The 24,522-nt window shown below is 37.7% G+C and overlaps 1 protein-coding gene across 1 annotated transcript in view; it reads left to right on the forward strand.

Moving 5' to 3' along the window:
- Positions 1–24,522, forward strand: part of MSR1 (macrophage scavenger receptor 1) — an 86,468-nt gene that overhangs the window by 37,289 nt on the left and 24,657 nt on the right. The window contains exons 6-8 of the mRNA XM_051964695.1: positions 761–841; positions 5,408–5,497; positions 8,542–8,595. Coding sequence (XP_051820655.1) covers positions 761–841; positions 5,408–5,497; positions 8,542–8,595 — 225 coding nt within the window. The remainder of the gene's footprint in view (positions 1–760; positions 842–5,407; positions 5,498–8,541; positions 8,596–24,522) is intronic.

Raw genomic sequence — 24,522 nt, forward strand, 5'->3', positions numbered from 1 at the left:
ATTATTATTATGGTACTGACCAGGATAACTGAGTAGGTGGGTTCATCACAACAGCAAGGAATGGAACAAAGATTTATTTAGCATTTATGATGTGCAAGGCATATGACCAACTCTGTAAGGCAAGTGCTATTATTTTATAATTGAGGAAACTGAGGCAAATAGAAGTAAAATGCCTTGCTCAAGGTCCCACAAACTGAAAATGTCTGAAGCTGAATTTGAAATAAGTCTTCATGACAAGAACAATCTGTATTGTCTAGAAGGTAGAACACATGAATGGCAATGGTGAGGTTTATAGTGGTAGGAAATAAAAGTGGATGAAAGGTAGATCCAGTTAGTAGAAGACCTCAAATGTTTAGATGAGTTAATTATAACAATAATAAAAAGCTTTAAGATTACAAAATACTTTCTATAAATTTTAACATCTGATCCTCCAAACAACTCTAGTAAATAGTAAATTTTACAGGGGGAAAAATGAGGTAGAAAGCAATAAAGTGGCCTGGTAAATGGCTGAGGCAGGGTTCAAACTCAGGGCTTCCGGACTTTAACCAATCTTCTAGCCATGATACCAGTAGATGCCTCAGTCTTTTATTCAGTGAATGAAGTGCAGGGAAAAAATGGGACCTGGAAAGGTTCTGGCATATTCCAGGAGGGAGAAATGACTTATCAGTTGGGGGAAGGGCTGCCCTTTCTCCTCAGGATTAGGGCTGGTATGTGTCTGATCACCAGTTATGATCAGCAGTTATCATCTCTTTCTTTCAAGGCCCTCCTGGACCAAAAGGTGAACGAGGAGACAGAGGCTTCAAAGGAGATATAGGTGTTCCTGGCATCATTGGCCCAAGAGGTACGTGAATATAGCCTATAGGGAAACTGAGGTCCAGGGAGCTGAAGTGATTTTCAAAAAAGCAAAAGAGAGATTTAAATGCAAGTCTTAACTACAGATTTATTGGTATATTCAATGGCCTAAGCTGATGTGGCTTTGGAGAAGAGTTGGCAAAGCATGTGAGCATGTGTATACATCTATATGCATATGTTTACAATATATTTATATGTATATTTTTAGGGGAATATATGCTCTGGGAAAATCCAAACCACTCTGAATGAGTATTAAAAGGATCATACCAACATCCATTAGAGTGACTCAGGATTCAATTTAATAGACAATTTTTTTCAGTACCTGCTGAAGGTAATAGGTCAGTTATTGGGAGATTCAAAGATAACAGCAATACACATTCCACAATCAAGGAGCTTACATTCAAAGAGGATCATGGAAATAATGAGCACAGAAGTTCTCAGGGGTCCCCCAAGTTCCCCATCAGAGTTTTTCATGCTTCATTCCACTTGGAGGTAATTCAGACCAACTCAGGTCTGCTTCTTAACTCCAGCACAGTGCCAGCTGGTTTGGGGAGAGTGTGGAAGGTTGATTGAAATCTCCATGGCTTACAACAGCTCCAGTTTCACATCTCTGACTGCTGGACATCTCCAACTGGATGTCTCTTAGGTATCTCAAAGTCAGCATATTCCCCCCAAACTTATTGTCTTTCCCCCTAAAACCATCCTTGCTCCTATTTTTCTCATTTCTGTTAAGGGAAGCACCATTCTCTTAGTTTCCTGAATTCTTGCCTTTGGACCCATCCACAGTTCTCTCTTTTCACCTTCCATATCCAGTTATTGACAAGTGTTAGTGATTCTGCCTCTTCCACGCCTTTCTCCTCTCTACTCACAGAGACTTCACCCTGAGTCAGGTCGCCAACCTCCTTTCACCTAGGCTATGGCAATAGTCTCCTACCTGTTCCCCCTGCCTCTAATATTTCCATTCTCCATTGTACCCTCCAAATCCCTGGCAAATTAAAATTCCTAAAGCACAGGTGTGGCCACATCAATCTTCTATTTGAGTGGCTCCCTACTGCTTTTACAATAAACCAAATGTGTCTGCCTGGCATTTAAATCCCATCAAATTCTGGCTTCAACATATCTTCCTAGACTAATTATAAATTATTCTCCATTATACCAGACAAACTAGCCACTTTAGCTCCCAATGGTTTTTATCAAGCTCTTCTCCAAGAGCATCTCCAATGCCAGAATTCCCTGAGTGGAGGCAATACCCTCACATATGGGGCCTTCTTCAGGACAGGCAAGGTACCCTCACATGCTATTCAGTCTCTTGGGCAGGGATCTGTTTACTCCTACTTCCTGTGCTGTGGGCCTCCTCAGGTCTCCCAAAATCACCACTACATGAAGAAAAAGAGGTATAATCACCTTCCTCCCTCACTGGACCTCTTCATCCACTCATAGTCTGTCTGGACTCATTTCTCAGTGGTTCCCATGCTCCCATTCCCTTATATTCACTTCATCCAAATCATTCTGAATACTTTCTTATGAATATACAAACCCTACTTCCCATACCTAGCTGCCACTCACTTATTCCTATTAATTTCAACCTTATACCCAGCCCCAATCTTTGTCCATGTCCCACTGCTGGTCTTCTTTTGAACTGTGCCTTTTGGAATGCCTGCTACATAATTAAATTTTCCTTTCATTTTAAACTTTCTTTCAGACTTCTTTCATCTCCTACCCTTTCTGAGGCATGGTTACCTCTTGATGATATGGCATCTCTTACCACCCTTTCCATTACCAGGTACACCTGGTCATAACCCCTGACCACTGGTCACTGGCATAGTCAGAATATCACCTTGTCTTTCATTGCTACTTCCAAATATTCCCTCTACCGGTTTCACAGAATAACCTCTCTTCCTTTTTTTTTTTTTAATTTAATTTTATTTAATAATAACTTTGTATTGACAGAATCCATGCCAGGATAATTTTTACACAACATTATCCCTTGCAATCACTTATGTTTCGTCTTTTTCCCCTCCCTCCTTCCTCCCCTCCCCCCCCAAGATGGCAAGCAGTCCTATATATGTTAAATATGTTGCAGTATATCCTAGATACAATACATATTTGCAGAACCGAACAGTTCTCCCGCTGCACAGGGAGAATTGGATTCAGAAGGTAAAAATAACTCGGGAAGAAAATCAAAAATCAAATAGTTCACATTCATTTCCCAGTATTCCTTCTTTGGGTGTAGCTGTTTCTGTCCATCATTTATCCAATGAAACTCAGTTAAGTCTCTTTGTCAGAGAAATCCACTTCTATCAGAATACATCCTCATACAATATCGTTGTCGAAGTGTATAATGATCTCCTGGTTCTGCTCATCTCACTTAGCATCAGTCCATGTAGGTCTCTCCAAGCCTCTCTGTATTCATCCTGCTGGTCATTCCTTACAGAGCAATAATATTCCATAACATTCATATGCCACAATTTACCCAGCCATTCTCCAATTGATAAATGGTCAAAGGATATGAACAGACAATTTTCAGATGAAGAAATTGAAACTATTACCACTCACATGAAAGTGTTTCAAATCACTATTGATCAGAGAAATGCAAATTAAGACAACTCTGAGATATCACTACACACCTGTCAGATTGGCTAAGATGACAGGAAAAAATAATGATGAATGTTGGAGGGGATGTGAGAAAACAGGGACACTGATGCATTGTTGGTGGAGTTGTGAATGAATCCAGCCATTCTGGAGAGCAATCTGGAATTATGCCCCAAAAGTTATCAAACTGTGCATACCCTTTGATCCAGCAGTGTTTCTATTGGGCTTATACCCCAAAGAGATACTAAAAAAGGGAAAGGGACCTGTATGTACCTCTCTTCCTTTTAAAGACTCATCCTGTCACCCAATCCAGGTCTTGATGACTATTATCTACTGACCCTCAGGATATTCTTCTTTCTTCCTCAAAGAATTCAAGGTCAGATTCATAGCCATTATACAAATTGCTCTTCTATTTCTGTTCATTTCATTCGGTTCATCTAAGTCCTCCAAGATCCTTCTAAATGTATCCATTATGTCATTTCTTATGGTTCAAGAAAATCCCATTTTACTCATTCATCATTATTTGTTCAGCTCTTCCCCAATTCAGAAGAAAGCCCTTTAGTTTCTTGTTCTTTTCTGTAACAAAATGTGTATATGTATTTTTTGATATATAGTTTTTTTCATATCTATTCTTGGAGTATCATTTCTTTGGAATATTAGTGGGAATGATATATCAAAGGGAATAGACAGTAAATTTTTGGATGTAGTTCTAAACTGCTTTCCAGGAATGATTGGATCACTTCTCAGGTCCACCAACAATGTGCTGTATTAATATATCTGTTTTCCAATACTCCTTTCAACAATAACCTTTTCTATCATCTTTGTCAATCTTTCAATTAATACATATCAATTATTAACTAACATTTATTATCCCTACTCTATCAGGCACTGGGGATACAAAGAGGGACAAAAAAATAATTTTTGCCTTGGAGGAACTCACAGACTAATGAGAGAAGACATCATATAAAAGGAAGCTGCAAAGGGGTGGTAGTGGTAGCAGGGGTGACAGTGGAGAGTATGTAGTACAGGGGCATGATAAAATCCAGAGGAATATACTTAGATGGAAAAAGACTATGAGGTGAAACTATAGAATTGCTTTAAGTATTTTGAAAACTATCTGTTCATATCCTTGGATACCTTTTTTTTTTCTATTGAGAATTGTTCTTATAGTTTTTTTTTTTACTAATTCCTTATATGTCTTGGATATTAGACCTTTACCAAAAATAAATACTGAAAGAAATTTTCCCAGTTAATTTTCTCTTCTAATTTTCAACTTTATGTAACTAAAATTGTCTACTTAATCTCCTAAAATCCTCTCTATTCTTTTTTACTCTTTTTAAAGGCTTTTCCTTGATCAATGTATTTGACCAGCCTAGGTTTCATCAGAAAAACATTTTTTAAAAAATGAACAATATGCCTGATTTTCTTAGTATTCAGCTTAAAAAGTCAATAAATAGGGCTATGATGTATATGATGTATAGAAATATCATCAGGGATCTGGTGGGTGAGAGGTCTTAGTTATGTTGCCAACTGAAAAATATCATCCAAAAAAGTTTTGCTATTACTCTGCATTCCACAGACCTCCAAGGCATTTCTGGACATCTCTTAGTAATTAGAAAGTTTTTTTTTCCTTTTCTTAGGCTAAAATTTCTTTCTGAAAATAAGTCCAAGTTATTCAGTGAAACATTGTGCATCTAGGAGCAATGTCCACAGAGTCTAGAAAGATGATTGGAACCCCAGAGTTATGTACTTGATTCCTTTCCATTTGTACCTATAGTTATTGTGTAGCAGTTGACCCTTCTATCTGCATGATATTTTAGCCAAGGTGATGCTTTGTCCTTTAGAAAGATAAGACCTTCTTACCTCATTTCCCAGATAAGTGAATTGCCATGGTGTGCTTTGATGTCTGCAGGACAAAATGCTGATGTTGGGTCATTTTCTTTTTATTCCTTGCATTCCTCAGGTCTTCCAGGTCTAAAGGGTGACAGGGGAATGATGGGCCCCCAAGGAAACAGAGGAAATCCTGGAATCCCAGGGATCAAGGGAAGACAAGGTACCATGATTATGCGACCACTACATGGAAACACAAGGAACATAATGTGGAAGTTGGGATGCGGGGAAAATGAAGGGAGGAGAAGGAAGGAGAGAAACAATAACTGGAGTGTTGGTTTGGACACAAATCAGGGTTAGGGTACTGGTAAGTAACCCTGGTGATAGTTGTATTCTAGAAAAGGGCTTTTTAAAAATATGTTATTTTATTTTTCCAAATTCATGCATAGATTGTTTTCAACTATCTATCTATCTATCTATCTATCTATCTATATATATATATATATATATATATATATTTAGTAGAGAAGTTAAACTTTTTCCACTTGCAACCTTTTTTTGCCTAAGAAATTTTTACTCAGGATATATATAGGTATATAAAATGGGTGTATAGATCAATCATTTACTGATAATAAATCATAACTTCATGACTCCCACATTCAATTTTGCAACCCCATAGGGGATTGTGACCCAAAGTTTAAGAAGCTTTGTTCTATAACACAAAATTTCTAAGGGCTCTCCTTACCTTATACCTCTGAGAGATTTGGGGAGTAGATGTGGTAAAGATTATTATCTCCATTTTTCTGATCAGGATATTGAGGCTGCCAATGCAAAACGGTTCGCCTGAGGTCACAGAGCCTTTATATTAATGAAGACTTAGATCACCTTAGGAGGAATTTAGGGAGCTTAATGGATGGAACACTGGTCCTGGTCAGATCCAACTTTAGACACTAGCTGTGTGACCCTGAGGGGGTCATTAAGCTCTATTTGTCTTAATCCATTGGAGAAGGAAATGGCAAACCCACTAGTATCTTTGCCAAGAAAATCCCCTTAGAAAGCATGATCTATGGGGTCATGAAGAATTGGACATGACTGATCAACAAAAACATCTTTACTTTGGGATTTCTGACTCAATTCCCTTTGAAATACATGGAGCTTTCCGTCCAGTACTCCCCCTATGTGATTGGCTCTCTAACTTTGCTTTTTACATCTTATATTTATGAAATTGCTCTTAAAACCAATACCACCACCACCACCAAGAGTCTTTCCCCTTATCTCTTTCAACTTTCATCTTTTTATCTGAGATCCTTTTTGGACCCTGATTATGAATATCAGTTAGCTTTTTCTCCCAGTCTTGGGTCCATGGTAATCAGAGCCATCCTGAATGTAGTGCTTTAAGGTCTACAAAACACTTTCCATGTAATATCTTCTTTGATCCTCACAATATCCATGTAAGGAATATGCTATGAATTTAGAAAACTCAGAGTTGAGAAAACTGCAGTTCATAGAATTTATATGATTTGTCCAGGGTCATATAACAAGAAAATATCTGAGTCAGGATTTGATCACAAGCCTTCCTAACTCTATCTATTCTACCACCTAAAGACCTAGTCATTTGCAAGTCAGCTAAGCTACCTAGGCTTTTCCCCAATTTTTTGACATGAATCCTTAAAGAACCAGGACTAAGGACAAGATCCCAGAAACATCTTGTATCATTTGCACTCTGCATTAGGACTGATCGAGATCATTCCACTGATCTTTTCTGCCCACATTCCCTTTTTGTCTCCACTAATATATTGGGAAATGGAAAAGATGAGTTCTTCCAAAAATCCATCATTGGATGAGCCTAACTCTCCATTAACGGTAGAATCTGTTTCTCCAACCACTTTTATATCATATCATCAAACTTCAAGCCAAAAGGAATTTTTAATTTCCAGCTCCTCTAAAGCAGAGAGGTAAAGTTTTTTTTCCCTAAAGTCACACAGAAAGTAGGTAGTAAAGCTAAGATTCAAAATTTAGAGGCTTCTAAGTAGCTCAGTAGATAGAAGACTAGACTCCATGAGAATCAGGAAAACCTATGTTTGACAGTTGCATGACCATAGCAATTATTCACTCAGCCTTATCCATCCTCAATTTCCCCAACTATAAAATAAAAAGTTGGACATAGTGGTCTCTAAGATGACTTTCATCTCTAAATCTATGATTCCATAATTTGAACCCATATCCTCTGACTCAAAAATTAGTTGACTAAACTGTTTTTTCAAGGAGACTTTCTGCACCAGGCAGAGCAAGGGAATAATGGGGTAAGGACACATGAGTTGAAGTTGCCTTTTAGCTTTCTTCAATTAGTCAAGGATATGAACAAAGTGGAGAAAAGAGCACTGATTTTTGAGTCAAATCAGGGAATGCCCTCTTGAAATTGAAATCATCTTTCAGATAGAAATCTGGAGGCAGGGATGCTTTCAAAAGAATAATTGTGTTTCTGATAACAACAATAACAACAACATTTATATCATGCTTTAAAATTTGCAAAGTTCTTTCTTTTTGTTATCTCCTCTGATCCTCATAACAAATCAGGAAGATAGATTTTATTATTATTATTATTATTACTCATATTCTACTGATGAGGAGACTGAGACAGGCACAGGGAAAGTGACTTGCCTGGGGTCACATTAGTAAGTGTCTGAGGGCAGAGTTGAACTCAGGTTTTCTTTAATCCAGGCCCAACATTTTACTCACTGCTCTATCTAGCAGCCAATCCATAAAATAACAGCAGAATTCACATGTAGAAGCTTAAAGTTTGTAAAATCATTTATAAGCAATCATGACAACCTAGGAGATCAATATCACAGCTATTAGCCCCATTTTACAGACAACCTGAGGCCCAAGAAGACCTTAACCAAGGGGTTAAGAGACTTGCTTGAATCATTGAGCTTCTTCCAAATCCAGAACCCAGCCCAAATGCCATGCTGCTTCTCTAACATTAATCATGTCTAGGTAGAGTGTTTAAGTAGCAGAAGGCAGAGTAAAGGCTTGGACTCTGGTCCCATCTTCATCCAGGAAGTAAATCATGGGAAGAAGGAAGGATGGCCTAGTGTATTAGAAACCCACGTTTTCTGGCTCCTCAGCTGTCCCCCCTTCAGAGAGGCTTGGAGGGTCTGCCCTTGATTAGGATCTCCCTGGTGAGGTTGAGTACCTTCCCATTTTTATACTCCCACCCACATACCACTGCTGTACCTCTAAAGCAAATATGAATTTTTTTTAAAGGTTTTCCTGGACAGAAAGGGCAAAAAGGAGAAAAGGGAGAGCAAAGACACTATTGTAAGTATCTGTAAGAGTCTGTTTCTGGGTTGGGTTTGTTCAATGAAGTCATCTCTAACCTAGGCTGAGCCATAATGATAATTTTATGGAAATTCTCCCTGGCCTCCATCATTGAACCTCTCATCTCAACTCCATCTGGCTTTATCAGCCAGTGTTCTCTAAAGTAAAATGGAACAACTGAAACAAACCTAAAGCATGAAGTAAATTGACTTAACTTGAATGGAAAGTGTCCATTTATACTTTATTTTAAAATTCAGTTCCTAGAAATGTTCCCTCAAAGTTTCTTATACAAGCATGAGGAAACAATGTTGGTTCTTTCCATTGAGTATGAGTTCCCCAATGGGACTCTAAAGCCTTAACCCTCCCACTTTTTAGATTCCAGATGAATATTGACCAAGAAAGCAGGACTTTCCCAGGCCAAAAGAGGAAAAAGAAAGTTTTTCCACTCTTTCCCAGGTCAGCAATTCTAGACAATTCTAGCAAATCAAGAAGAAGGATTTCATTCAGGTTCAGAAATCACTCTTCAGATGCTGCCTTTGGACAACAAGAGGAATTCTTCCTTATACATTGGGTCATTTGTCCCTTATACACTTTAAGTGCTAAACAAAGCCCTAAGCTGTCCTATAGATGTGATGAGAGATTGAAGAAAAAAGGAAGCAATGACTGACCTCTGTCAATAATAAGAAGACTTAAACTGAGGCAGACAGAATCCCATAGCTAGTAAGTGTCTGAGGCCACATTTGAATCCTGGTTTTCCTATCTCCAGAACCAGTTTTCTCCACTATGTTCATTGTTTTCTTATGGAATGGGAATATGGCCCTAGGATCCTACTTTAGAAGTAGAAGGAACTACCCCCCACCTCAGGGATGAGCATTTAGTTCAGACCAGTTATATTTGGGTCAAGGACACAGAGACTCAGTCAGAGAGCTTGTCATTGGCTGAAGTCCAGAGGTTTAGGAGTCAAAGTAAGGGCTGGAATTCCACACTTCTCCCTCTGCACACACTGTACATCAGGGTACCTGGATGCCCTTAAATAATGTCCACTGGAAAGGGGAGATGTTGTGTTGGTAGCATTTGATGCCACAAAAAAAGCTTTCCAGTTTTGCTTTGGAGGCAGGAGAATACATGATGCATTCTATAAGATATATTTTCCCCATTATCAGGAGACTAAGGCTTGACAACTAGCAACCACTTCTCCAATGTGGGGACCTGTCTGACAACATGTGGCTCTGAATTCGAGATGCTTCTTCCTGCTTCCATGCTGATCCCATCAGTCAGATGGGCCAGACCAGACTCCAACTCTGACTTGTGCAGTCACTGCTTCCAGATAGCTCAGCTCACATGATCCTTAACATGGGACTGTGCTTCTGCCTCTCATTCCCAGCCCCCCTTATTCCTTACTTCTCGCAAGGTTCGACCTTGGCCATTTTAATTACTGATTCCCAGTATCTCTTCCCCCCACTCTAGCTCTAATCATTGGTTTTCTGATCCAGCTTTACATATACACCTGGAATCCCCGCCTCCCCTGCACTATCCCAGTACCACCTTGAGCTGCTTTTGTCTGCTAGAGACTGCTGTCATTCTCTTATACGAACACAAAAAGACATGGCCACTGTTGTATCAACATACTTTGAAAACAATAAAAATCGCATGTCATTAAAATAGTTTCACACTCTAAAATCATCTCAATTTAATAGTTTAAAGAAAAAACAGAAAAGAAGAGCTTGAAAACAATGTCCTGAAAGGAAAAGGAATATTTGACCCTAAACTGTAGGTTCTATTTCAAAGTTTTGAATGAACATTAATATGTCCTTATATGATTTTATAAGTGGGTACTGACATTTGTTTTCTGAAATGTACATATATAACACAAAAGATCATGAAATTTTCTTCATTAGAGATGTTTTTCACTTTTGATAGTTTTCTTACCAATTAGTCTTCTGAAAACAAAAGAGTCAAAGGGGTTTGTGTACTAGAGGAAGGAAGGATGAATCTCTGCAAAAAGGCATTGAACTACTTTTGGTTGGTTTGATATTAACAAAAGAAAAAGGGGCTTAGTGTCTTTCCACTACATGTGTTTACATGGCACAGGACCTCCCAACAATGGGCAAACAACAAATGCAAGTCTGATGATTTATATGGGCATAAGTAACATGACCAGACACAACTGCAGAGTCTTTTTGGAACATAGCCAAAGAAACTGGGCAAGAAATTGGAAACCTTAGATGTTTTTTTCTTTAGTGTTGGTATTACTGGCTCTGGAAGTAAATTCTGTACTAGCAAAGGCAGTGTATCATGACTATCAGATCATTTAAAAAGAACAAAAATATTCTCTTAGTCCAAATACTTTAAGGGAAAAAAAAACACATACAGTGACCAAAATTATGTTGATCATTTGCTTTGTGATATTTCTTTTTGCTGAGATCAGAGCTATTTGAGAAAGTAAGATTCAAATTGGACAGACTGAGTACATAGGAAGAATAATGGAGAAGTTGGAAGGAAAGTCATAATAAAAGAAAGAAATGTAGAGGAGGGCGAGGGGGAGAGGAAGAAGAAGAGTAGGAGAAGAAGAAAGGAGGGAAGAGAGGGAGGAATGAAGAAAGGAAGGAAGGTAGAAAAGAAGGAAGGAAGGAAGGAAGAAAGGAAAGAAGGAAGGAAGGGAAGAAAGAAGAATAAACTTATGTGTGAACTATATCTTTCTCATAAGCAAGAAATTTCATTAAGGAAAGACAAAAGACACAGACGCATATGACTAGAAAGTTCTTTAATCTGCCTGTTTGCTATATATTGGACTTGAAGGATTAGGGGAGGGAGAGAATGTTGAGAGAAGATGGAATGCTTCACAGTCATACAACCCTAATTCTCAGTCTCTGGATTGCAGTCTTTCCTCCTATGCCTAGTTGTTTGAGAAAAAATTCAGATTAACAATCCAAAATGGACTAGAGTAAAAAGAGACTAATCCTAAACCAAACAGAAACCTTTCTTTAAAGAAAATCTCTTTTTTATAGTCTAGTGACTGGGTGCATAAGGGCTTTTATTCTCACTATAAGAATTGATGCTTCACTTCTGTGCTATAGCACAGAGATAATTCCTTGTCTTATGGAAAGAGGAAGCACTTAAGATGAAAACTACATGTTGCAGCAAAAAAAGCATCCAAGAGAAAGGGGGAAACAACATGGAACAGCTAAAGCATAGTGCCATACCCATCAGGGAGCAGATAATGACATTGATGGCCCAGCAGTATCAGAGGTGACAGATAACTTTCTTTGTGTATTTGTACTCAGTAACTGACAAACTATTGCTTTCCCAATACCTTCCTCAACAAAATCCCCAATCCTTCGTTTGGGTATTAGAGGGAAGCTTCAATGAGAAGCTTTTAAAACTATTTGAACTCATCTCCCCTCCCCATTTCATCATTAGAACATTTTGTCACTATTTTAATTATTAAACCAGACAGAAAATGAAAGAGAAATAATTGCTCTAATGGAAACTAACTAAAAAGCATGGAAAAAGAGAGATGCAGGAGAGTAAGCCAAGATTTTGCAGTAGATAAGACAATGCAAGTGTGACCAGATCACAAATCACAGAGGTAGTTTGAGTGCAGCTGTTGAGAATAGACATAAATCAAGGGAAAGACTAAACAAGGTATACCTCAGAGGGCAGAAGCCATCAACAGAGGTCAGCACAAAATGTCAGAGTCATAAAACCTGTGTCTGAGGAGTTGAAGGACAGAAACTCAGATCCAAGAAGTCACTGGAGAGAAAGTTGAAGGAAAAGTTAGATTATCTGTCTGGCAAGGATGATCCTTAGTGGCAAAGCAGCCAAAAATATTCTGATCAAGAGTCAAATGACCCAAGCTTTAATTCCAGTCCTGCCACCTAGCAATCATGTTACTACATACCTCCATGAACCTCAGTTTCTTCACCTGCAAAATGGAGACAATAAAACTTGAACTCCTTTTCCCTACCAGCTAACTCCTAGGGAAACATTTTGTAAATATTAAAGGAATATGAGTTGGATTTATTATAATTAGCAGCAGCAGCATTTGAAGGAAAAAGGAAAGAGCAAATAACTGTTCAGAGACAATTCAACATCTGGATACCTGAAAGTACCTCAGAGAGCATTTGTTGTTGTTTGTCCTTCATTTTTAAGAAGACTAATGGTACCATGAGTAATGTCTTGACCTGTGTGTGAATTGGATTTAAGTGAGGTAGAGTTGCACAAAATCTTTAGCTTCACTCTCTCTTCCAGTCATTGAATCCCAGTGGCAAGATGAAACTCAGTGGCAATAGCCTGGAATGCAATCGGTTCTCAACAATCTCTGAGTGCTCCATAGCACTTACTTTTCCTGCCTTCATGGCGGTTGAAACAAATTGTTCTCATCTGCTCATTCCCCTGGGGGAAGTCTTTATGTGTTTGGAGTAGATATTCCCCAATTCACCAGTGGGTTTGAGATTCATTGGTTACCTTCAATCTGAGTTAGCCTATCTGCTGAGATAGTTTTACTGAGATGTGGCTTTTGTGTGCACTGTAGTTTCTTGGAGCCACAGGCAAGAATTGGATGAATCAGGTGGGCACCAAAGATAAATGAGCATCCTGAAAAGGTGAGCCCTCAAACCAGAGGTGCTAGTCCTTCTGAATAATCCCGTACTCTAGAGAACAGTGCATACCTCTGAGTAGAATATAAGATACCCGTGTCCTTCAGTCAGTGTTGGCTTCTGCATGTTGTTATCATCACCAGCAACCAGATCAGGGCTTGACTAACCCCAGTCCTAGACACCCTAGCAAATGAAGTTCTTCAAATTTCCATGGATCCAAAATCTGAACCCTCTCTGTGCTGGAGATAACATCTTTATAGATAAAGAAACTGAGGTACTAAAGATAAAAAGGGAAAGAAACTTAGAAGATGGCTTTGAAAGGGACCTAAATGATAATAGTGTCTGGTCATTTATTTTCTAGGAAGATGGAAGTCAATGGATGGGAAGTAATATCCCTTTGGCAACACAGAGAAGCAAGAGTTGAGTCATCATGATCACTATTCTAGCCAAAGTCATGGGAAAAGTTTACCCTGTTTCTAGATTCTCTCTTCTCTCTGAGTTTTTGGGTCCTGTAGGTATCTCAAAATCAATATCTCCAAAACAGAATTTATCTTTTACCCAAACCTGTCAGCCTCCTATCATCCCTATTACTGTAGAGTATCCCTATTACTGTATCATCCTTCCAGTCATCATGTTTACAATCTTAAAGTCATCTTTAACTTCTGGTTCTCATTCACACCACTCTCCTCCCTATTCAATCTGCAACCAAATCTTGTCTTTTCCTCCCCAGCCTCTCTCCACATGTCCTCTTCTTCTTGCTCACATAGAAACTCCCCTGATATAGATTCTCCTCACTTCATGCTTGGACTGCTGTCATAACTGCTGGTTAGGGTTGGTATCCCTGTCCCTAGTCTCTCCCCACTACAATTCATCCTCCACTGTCAGATATTTTCCTCAAATACAGGTTTAATGATACCAAATCATTTCTCACTAAACTCAGTGATTCTACACTGACTCTAGGAATAAATTACAGACTTTTCTCTTTGTTATTTAAAGCCTTCCACAACCTAGCTCATCAATCTTTGCAGTAGCATTATACATGACTCCCTGCCGCAAACAATTGATGACTCAGCCAAACTGACAATTTCCATCAACTTTCCATCAGTTCTTTTCCATCACTTTCTCTCTTTTGTACAGGCTGCCCCTCCTGCATTCTTGGAACCTATACCCCATCTTCACCTTTGTCCTCTGTAATCCCTAGATTCCTCCTCAGGTCCCAACTCACTTGCCATCTTCAAATGATCCTTTTTACTCCACTACTTCTAGTGACTCTCTCAAATTACTTGGAATTTACCTTATATATACTTTGTATTTATTACCGTGTGAAGGAGTGGCTTCCCCTGCTCCCATGGAAAAAAGATTCCTGAAGGACAAACATGGACTAGTGCATTTTTGTTGACGAATTGGCACTGCCCAGCACAGCAACAACCTGGCACCTAACAAGTGCTTAGTAAAGGATGGCCAATTGATTTTTGATCTGGCAAAGCTGAATTTAAGCCTGATCTGGCTTTAGATACAGTATTCCAGCCAGGATACCATTCTACCTTTTTTAACCTTGAAAGGACAAGAGATTTTTCCAGTGTCACACAGATACTGAATTCCAGGGGCATTGTTCTACCCAAGTTCTCAGGCCCAAATTTCAGTGTTCTTTGCCATATAGTATATTTCTTTAACTCTGGTGAATCGAGCTAAGTAAGAGAGCTATGCTCCAAAACAAACGGCTTGGACCAGCAAGGAGGCATGATGGAGTAGCTAGAAGGAAAGTCAGGAAGACTTGAGTTCAAATTCTGACTCTAGATGTTATCATGGGCAAGTCACTGAATCTCTGTGAACCTATGTCCTGATCATATGTGTGTGTGTGTGTGTGTGTGTGTGTGTGTGTGTATAATATCTATTATTTATATCTAATATATATATATATATTATAGAGATATCTGGATGATCTCCAAGATCCTCTATTTTTAAATCTGTGATCTTAACCAACTTCTTCATTTGACAGATGAGGAAATTGAAACTGGGTAAAAGGGAGGGACTTGGTCAAAGGTACAAAGAGGAGAATCAGTCAATCTTTGACATTCAGATTTGGGATTCTTTTCACTTACAGCATATATATAAATAAATGTATTTTTACATTTATGTATGCAAAATATATGCATATTTACATGTATAAATGGGTTTTTGTTTTGCAAGCAAAGTTAAGTAACTTGCTAGGGTCACACAGCACTTACGTATCTGAGACTAGATTTCCAGAGGAATAATGGTATCTACCTGTAGTAGATGTCTTGTGAGTGATGAGAAAACAAGTTAAGAATTGGCAATTAATAATATGTGAGAAGTGAAGCAGAACATATGGTTAATTGCAAATTTAGGTGGTTAAAAGGAAGGTACTACTACTTCTTAACAGAATATAGCAAAATGTTGTTTTCCAATTACATGTAAAGGAAAAGTTAGCATTTTAAAAATAAATTTTGTGTTCCAAATTTTCTCCCTGTCTCTTTGTTGAGAATGTAAGCAATTTGATATGTTATACCTGTGCAGCCATATAAAACATCTCCACAATAGTCATGTTGTTAAAAAAAAATACAGACCAAAAATAAAAGAGAGAAAAATTTTTAAAGGATGCTTTGATTTGTCTTCAGATTCCATCATTTCTTTCTCTGGAGATAGATAGCATGTTTCAATATGAGTCTTTCAGAATTGTCTTAGATCACAATATTGCTGAATAGCTAAGTCAGCTGATTATCATACAATATTGTTGTTACTGTATATGATGTTATGGTTCCGCTCAGGGCTGGTACATTATCCACTGCACTGTCTAGCTGCCTATAAGTAGATTAGTAAATGTTAAGTTCAACTCTTTCCACAAAAGGGCTCCTGCTCTAGACTTATATCATTTGTGCTTAGTATACAGAGAGTTAAGTCATGCTTTCTCTGAGCTTCTTTATTTTTCTCCCACATCAGAGCACTGAGGAAAACTCTTAAATAGCTTGGGCTATAATTCATGATCAGATTCTTCCCAAAATCATTTAACAGAAAAAGGTAATCCTTTTAGAATAGATAAGTCCATGAACAAAGGAGATAGCAGATATGGGACAGTTATTTTTTCCTCTACTACTAAAGAAATGTTTAAGCTAAACAAAACAAAAAGCCTCCTCAGTGCATAATAACTCAGCATCCATTATCCAACTTTCTAGGATCATTTCAAAAGTATATCACATTCACCTAAGAGCTGCACGGACCAATCAGCTGACAAATTCAGGTCTTCAGACCAACTAAATATATTTTCTTAGTTCTTTCAGATTATAGCTCCATCCTGGAGATGCTGATAGTCATCTTCTCTGAGAAGTTGCTAAAAAAAAAATCACCTCCCTTTGGATAAATAGCTTCTACCTCTTGTTGGAAACATCTGTTTCTTAGAATTATTATGGAGTTACCTGAGTTCAGGGAAAGAAACAAAACAGAAAATCTCATTTTCCTAGACAATACATGTTCTTGGTATGTATGGTTTTTATTGGAGGGGGGAAAGGTAAAAGTCAAGAATCCCCCTTTCCATTATCCCTGAAAGTCTGAGAAAGAACTGGCTGAAATCTACAAAATGACCAGGTTCTTGAGACTGGAAGCTCTTCCAGCCTCACACTTTAAAATCCAGAGAGTCAATGGCTCTGTTAGACTGGGCAACCAGACATTTTGACAGAGATATACTATCATCAACCAGGACCAACTAGTCTTCAATTTCAGTTGATAATGGGACAGAACATGGAATGTTCCACTTATTTCTAACTCCCTTGGAAGGCACCTCAGGGGCTTCATCATCTGCAATTAAATAAAAAAATAATATTTGAAATGAACCTAAGACTCTGCTTATTTAAGGATCATTTGTGAATGCCTTTAACAGCATCACTCTGCATAACCCAATTTGACTATTGGCATGATTTTTCATGGTAATTATTCAGGTAATATGATCCCTATTTCAGAACTCTGTGTCCTGTAGGCAAAATGAAGTAGTTGGGCCAGACAGAATGTGCAATAAGCAAGGATCAGAGAATCATAGTGGAATGGGGAGTGGGAAGACAGACAAACTTAGGGATTGCGTAGACTTTGTCTATATTCCAATCTAGAACAGGATAAGACACAAATTTTAAAACAATAGCACAAAATCCTAATGGGTGAGAGCAGCAATGAGGCCCTCCTAGCTGTGCCATGAACTAATGATGGAGCTTTGGATAAATCACTTTATTTCTCAGGCTATGAATTTGGCTTAGCAGAATGGGAATAATGATCCCTTAGGTAAAGCTCTTCTCTTGGTAGAGGGGAAGAATCAAAGGAAATCATATTTGTTGAAGCATTTTGTCTCATGCTATAGAAATCAAGCCAAACATTCTAATAAATTCTTTCAACAGATTTTTTTTTCTTTACTTCCCTATCTGGATTACTCACAAAATTGAAAAAAAAACTGATAAGAAATTTTTGGATATTTTTTGGCCATTTTGACCTCATTTCCTTAAGTTTTCTTAGAGGGGAAAATATATGTAATTAGACATGGATAAAGGAATGGTAATTCTTTCCCTTAATTGTTCTCCCTGAATGTGATCTCACAGAACTGATTTTTCAGACTTAAGAAATATTACTCTGTTGATTATTATTATCATGCTTTTTGAGCTCCAGGATAAATTGAGTTTTTTCTCCCACTAGCTATCAAAACCGAACTCTGCATATCCAGTATATACAAAAGGAAGCTTAGCAGACAGCTAGGAAGGCTTGTATTGTCCATGTAGAGGTTATCAAGGATAACATTTGGAATGAAGGATTAAAAAGGAAATGAATATCTTATACAGGCTTCTTAATCACACCCTCCTTTATTTTTTTGAGAAACTCAAAGAATGATAAGGGGCACAGTGAGGTGAGGTGTTATTTCTTGAAAGAAATGTCTTGAAGGGGCATGGTTTTGGCCATCTGATGGCAGTTAAAGAAGACTTTCTTACTCTAAATCAGATAAGATCTTGGGATATGGAAACTGCCCTTGCAGCAGGTGGAAAAGTTCAAAGACAAACATTTATGCTATAAATTTACTTAACTGGTTCCAAATGTTCCAGAAGGCTTTGTTTCCCAGAGACTAAGGCTTTTATTCTGGAGAGGAAAGTTGCATATAGTCAGAACACTTTGAAAAGTACCCTCAATAAAGGAAGAGAAGAAAAAAGCAATTAAAGACTTCTTTTTTCTCCCTTCTAGTCTGGGGTCTGAGATTATAAAGGATGGTCAACTCTCACAAAAAAAATGCCAAGTCTTAAATTTCTGGTTTTTAATCTAAAACAGGAATGGAAGAACACTTGTTCTTTCTAGATTAAACAGATAACACTTGGGGTGAAAGTTCCAACTGGAGCCCAGAAAGAGAAAGATGCAAAGTTTAGAGAAGATATTGTCTCTTCCTACATGACCTGAGTGGGTTCAAAGGGATAAATGAGATAAACTAGAGAGGTAGTTGATTATTCTTTTCTGCACAATACCCCAAAATTTTAATAGCAAATGCTTTGTAAATCAGAAGTTGTTAGAAGTCCACATTTTTACACTATGTGAAAGATCAACACAATACTCATAGATTACACTTGCAGGAGGTTTATTGAGGTATGTACCACAGTTTACTGGTTAATGATAATGAGGGGGAGAAATGGATTGAACCTGCCTTCATTTTTCCTCACAAGTCTGTGATGAATCTATCACAGGCTGGTAATCACATGAGATGACAATTTAGGATGTCAAATTTGTGAGGTTAGCAGCTACTTCCCAGATTCATAATTTCACTTTGGATTTTCCTATATTTAATTGTTGGGGAGACTAAGATTCTATTATCTCCATTCTAAAATATAAACTTTGGGATGTCTGGGAACTATAACTAGATGAGATGGTAAAGAAATTAAGGGGAAATCTGGAATAACTAGATGGCATAGAATTCATGCATGCCCTTGTAGATGGTTCACTTATTCAGACACAAAAATGTTTAGAAGTTGGAAGCATAGGCAAGACAGCTCACAGATCAAGAATGGAAGCAAAAAGTAGATAAAAAATGAAACAATAAATGAAAATACCATTCACCTTGTCTTTGATCTAAGTACATGCCTTAGTTCATATCCTTATCCCTCTTAGAAGTCAATCTGTTCAATTAGGATTGTTTGTAATATTTTGGTAAGCTCCTCATAATGAAAGACATTTGCACAATGTCTATCTAGATAATTCTCTGGTGTCTTTGTGTACCTAGCTTGATGTACCTTCCATATAGAAAAAGCTAAACTGAATTGATTCCGCATAATAGCTTTAAAACAGTTGTCCCCAAGCCCATACCTGGCCCTAAACCTTCTCTTCTTCAGATTAAACAGTCCTTATTCTTTCCACTAATCCTCATATGGAACTGTCTCTATGGCTTTCATTGTCCTATTTGCCCTCTTCTGAACATGATCCAAAATAGTCAATATCCTTCAAAAATGTGCCCTGCTGACATAAGGTTTGTTATTATGGCGAATTTTCCAAGGTGACTATTAGAACTCTTTGGTAATGAGGGGGCTTATCAGTAGCTAGACTGATACCAATCCACACTAGTTCCTTTCCATTAAAACTACACAAGAATTATCTGATATCCTTTTATGCTTCTAAATTCAACAAGCATTTATTAATCACTTATAATGAACCATCACTATTGTAGGTGCTGGAAACACAAAGATTAAAAAGGAACAGTCCCTTCCCTTGAAGAACTAAAACATTCTCCTGACAGAAAGCAGTGTTATTCAGATGAGGTTTTTTGAAATACATAGTAAATGAATAATTTATTTTTTCCTCAATAGTATTTTATTTCCCCAATTATATCTAAAGATAATTTTCATCATTCATTTTGTAAAATTTTGTGTTTCAATTTTTTCTCCCTTCCTCCCTTAATTTCCCCCCAAGATAGCAGACAATCTGATATAGGTTATAAATATATAATACTTTAAAATATATTTCCATATTTGTCATGTTGTAAAAGAAAAATCATACCAAAAAGAAAAAAATGAGGAAAAAAGCAAAGAAACAAACAAAAAAAATGTCAAAATATTGTGCTTCAAACCACATCCAGTCTTCACAATTCTCTCTCTGGATGCAGATAGATAGCATTTTCCATCCAAAGTCTATTGGAATTGTTTTGGATTACCACATTGCTGAGAAGAGCTAAGTTTATCACATAATCTTGCTGTTACTAAGTACAATGTTCTCCGGTTCTGCTCACTTCACTCAGCATGAGTTCAGATAAGTCTTTCCAGGTTTTTCTGAAGCTAGCATGATCATCATTTCTTACAGAACTATAATATTTTATTATATTCATATAACATAATTATTCAGCCATTCCCTAATTGATGGACATATCACTACAAAAAGAGCTGCTACAAACAATTTGCACATATGGGTCCTTTTCACTTTTTTATGATCTCTTTGGGATACAGACCCAATAGTAACCCTGTTGGATCAAAAGAGATATACAATTTTATAGCCCTTTGGACACAGTTCCAAAGTGCTCTCCAGAATGGTTGAGTCATTTCACAAATTCACTACCAATGCATTAACCTCAGTTTTCCCACATCATCTCCAACATGTATCATTATCTTTTCTTATCTTAGCCAATTTGAGAGGTGTGCAGTGGTACCTCAGATTTTTTTTTAATTTGCGTTTCTCTAATCCATAGTTATTTAGAGCATTAAGTGAATAATTTCAACGGAAGAAAACCAACAGGAGGGAGAATGAAAAAAAAAGTATTGAATAAGAATTTTATTTTGATCTGAGCATTGAAAGGAGTTAGAAATTCTGAAAAGAAAATCTAAAGAAGAACATTTAAGTCATGAGAACAGTTTATATAAGGATACTAAGAAAAGAAATGGAATATTGTGCATAAGGAACTGCAAGTAGGCCTGGTTGAAATGCAGACTGTGGGAAGGGAGTCACATGAAGAAGGAAAGGTTGTAGCCCAATCTCTAAAGTTCTAAACATCAAGCAGAAGCATTTGTATTTCATACCAGAAACAATAGAGAGTAACTGAAACTTCTTGAACAGGGGGATGACTTGACTAAAAATATCTATTTTGCATAGAAATGTGTTAGAGAGGAAATAATTAGTTAAATAATGAAGTGTTACTTTTTAACCTTTGTGTTTCCAGTACCTCAAACAGGGCAAGTCCACAATAGTGAAAAGAAAGAGAAATTAGTAATTATAAGGCTGTGTTGCAAAAGTGAGAGAGAAAGATGACAAGGGTCTCCATGTTAATGAAGAGGTGGATTAGAAGCTTCTCTTCATGAGAACAATGACTTGATCAAGAAACTCAGCTACCTCCAGCAATTTGTACAAAGGAATTCATCTCTACCCAGACTACTATGTTTGATTTTCTCTTTCATAAATTGGATTCCCCCAGATTCCAATGGAGGGGTACAATGACATGAGCTTTTATCCTAAAGGCAAGAATTCAGGTCATGGTCATATGATAGGAAAGAGACAAATTTGAGAGACATACTGATAGGCTTGACAAGAACTTGGTCATTAGTTGTGTAGGGAAGGAAAAGAGAGAAAAAAAGTTAAGGAAGATTTAGAGAGTGGGTACCAGAGTGAATGAAGGAGTGATGGTGCTCTATATAGAAGCAGGGGAGTTAGATGGACGGGCCACACACATGGAGTGGAAAAGTTCATTAGATAGGTGGTGATATGGGAATAGCTCTTAGGAGAGAGTTGTATATGCTATCTGACAGTCATCTACAGAGAATTAGTGTTTGAATCTGAGTTAAGGAGATCACAAAAAAAGGGTAAAGAGAGAAAAGAAAAGAGGACCAAGGACAGCGACCCGAATCCTATGGTATACCTAGACATCAGACCAATCTTGCTTTGCATCCCTCCACTGAGTATCCTTGTAATCAAGCTAGTCTGCTCATCATCTTTTTTATTTTAGTTTCATGAGATGCACTTCCTCCTCCTCCCCTTCTCTGTGAATCAATCTTTAGCTTACTTCAAGGCTCAAGTAATACTTCCTTAAAACTTGCCTGATCTCCTATCAAAATTTGAGTAAAAAAAACCCAAGTCCATAAGTGACAGAGTCCACTTGCTATAATATCTATTATTCAACTGTACTGTAAAGAAAGTTTAACCTCAAAGTTACTGCATATTTTCCTTACTGTCCCAGAATGGGGAACATCAATATATGGTAAGGATTTTCCAACACTAATTCTTAAATTAAGGCATAGAAGGAAACTCACTTTTGTCTGGATAACTCCTTGTCATAGCACAGATACACATACACACACACACACACACACACACACACATACATACACACACACATACACATACATACATATGTAAGGCAATAGGAAAACAAAAGATAAGGAAGGAAGGTAGAGTCAATGTGAGTCTCAGAACACTCACAATGCGAATACTGAGTCAAAATCTTTTTCTTTCTTTCTTTCTTTCTTTCTTTCCAATTGGGGTTAAGTGACTTGCTCAGGGTCATACAGCTAGGAAGTATCATGTCTCTGAGGTCAAATTTGAATTCAGGTCCTCCTGACTTGAGATCTGGTGCTTTATCCCCTGCATCATCTAGCTGCCCCCTTTTGCTTTCTTTATGTTCCTGGATATTCTATGGCATAGAGGAGTATGTCAAGAGACTGTGATGAACAAAAAACCCGAGAGAAAGAATTTCAGGGTAATTTATAATCAATATATTGCTGATAATTGAGTCAGTGGCTTCTATTAATAACCAAAGACAAAACCATGGAGATCCCTGGATGCTTCCTTAATTGCCTTTGACAGGTGAAAATCAATCCTGATTGAACAATTAATAAGAAGGTGGATATGTTAATGAAGAGGTGGATTAGAAGCTTCTCTTCTTGAGAACAATGGCTTGATCAAGGAACTCAGCTGCCTCCAGCAATTTGTACAAAGGAATTCATCTCTACCCAGACTACTATGTTTGATTTTCTCTTTCATAAATTGGATTCCCCTAGATTCCAATGGAGGGGTACAATGGCATGAGCTTTTATCCTAAAGACAAGAGTTCACCTAAATTAGACATACTCTCAAAAAAAAAAAGATCTTTTAACTGGGCAAGATCCAGTCCCAAATCACATATCTCCAGAGGATTTAGGCAATCTCATCTATCAGCAATATTCTTCAGAGTCTGACTGGCCAGCAGGAACTAATCTCTGAATGAGGAAATAAAGGGAAAATCCTTAATCTTAATCTAATAATTGGTTATTAATATGATAGGAAAATAATAATTTCTCTCAAAGATGGTGCCCATAAATTTGGGTTTCACGTCTTTCTCTAGCACTACATGGAGTAAAGGCCCTCATGAATCTGTATGCCATTTTCAGAAGTGAGCAGAGAACATGAGCCAAGTGTTTCTAAAAGTGCTGACACTCCTGAGTAAGGATGAGCAGAGGTCCTGCTCATTCTCTTGAAGGGATAGAGAAGTAATATAACTCTTACTTCACTTCACAACTACTTCAGCTGGGGACAAAACCATGCCAGAAGTCTCCCTTCCGTCGGCCTCCCCGCTTCTCTAATCCACTCTTTAAACAACTACAACATTTGTATTCCTGAAGCTCAGATCTGACTGTGTCACTCTCTTGCTCAAGAAGCTTCTAGCATTCTCTATTTCCTTTAGGATAGACTATAATCTCCACTGTTCAATATTACAGAGCCAACCTTTCTGCACTGCTATCACATTCCTCCTCTTCATTTATTCAATTTCCAGCTAAAATGATCTATTTCCTGTTTCTCACATTAAAATTCCATATTCCACCTTTGCCTTGGCTATTTCCAGTGGGGTCCTCAAACTATGGCCGCGGGCCAGATGCAGCAGCTGAGGACGATTATCCCCCTCACCCAGGGCTATGAAGTTTCTTTATTTAAAGGCCCACCAAACACAGTTTTTGTTTTTACTATAGTCCGGCCCTCCAACAGTCTGAAGGACAGTGAACTGGCCCCTTATTTAAAAAGTTTGAGGACCCCTGAATTTCTAGAATGTTACACCTTTTTACTTCTGCCTTGTAGAATTCTCTAGCTTTCTTTAAAAAATTCAGGATGAAATAGCCCAGGGAATAAAATTCAAGATGGCCATAGTAATTCATAATTTAGAAATAATTTATTTCTAACAGGCCTAGATGGTCTGCATGCTGGGATAGACCTCTAGTAGGATTCTGGCATGGTTCCTCCCCAACTGAAGTAGGGACAGCCTTATAAGCATTCTTGTTCACCAGAGCTGGCACATTTTGACATTAAACAGTGACTCAACTTTACAGGACAAAAGATACAATGGCAGATGTTT

The sequence above is a fragment of the Antechinus flavipes genome, chromosome 6 (genome assembly GCF_016432865.1).
Source record: "Antechinus flavipes isolate AdamAnt ecotype Samford, QLD, Australia chromosome 6, AdamAnt_v2, whole genome shotgun sequence".
Taxonomy (NCBI): Eukaryota; Metazoa; Chordata; class Mammalia; order Dasyuromorphia; family Dasyuridae; genus Antechinus; species Antechinus flavipes.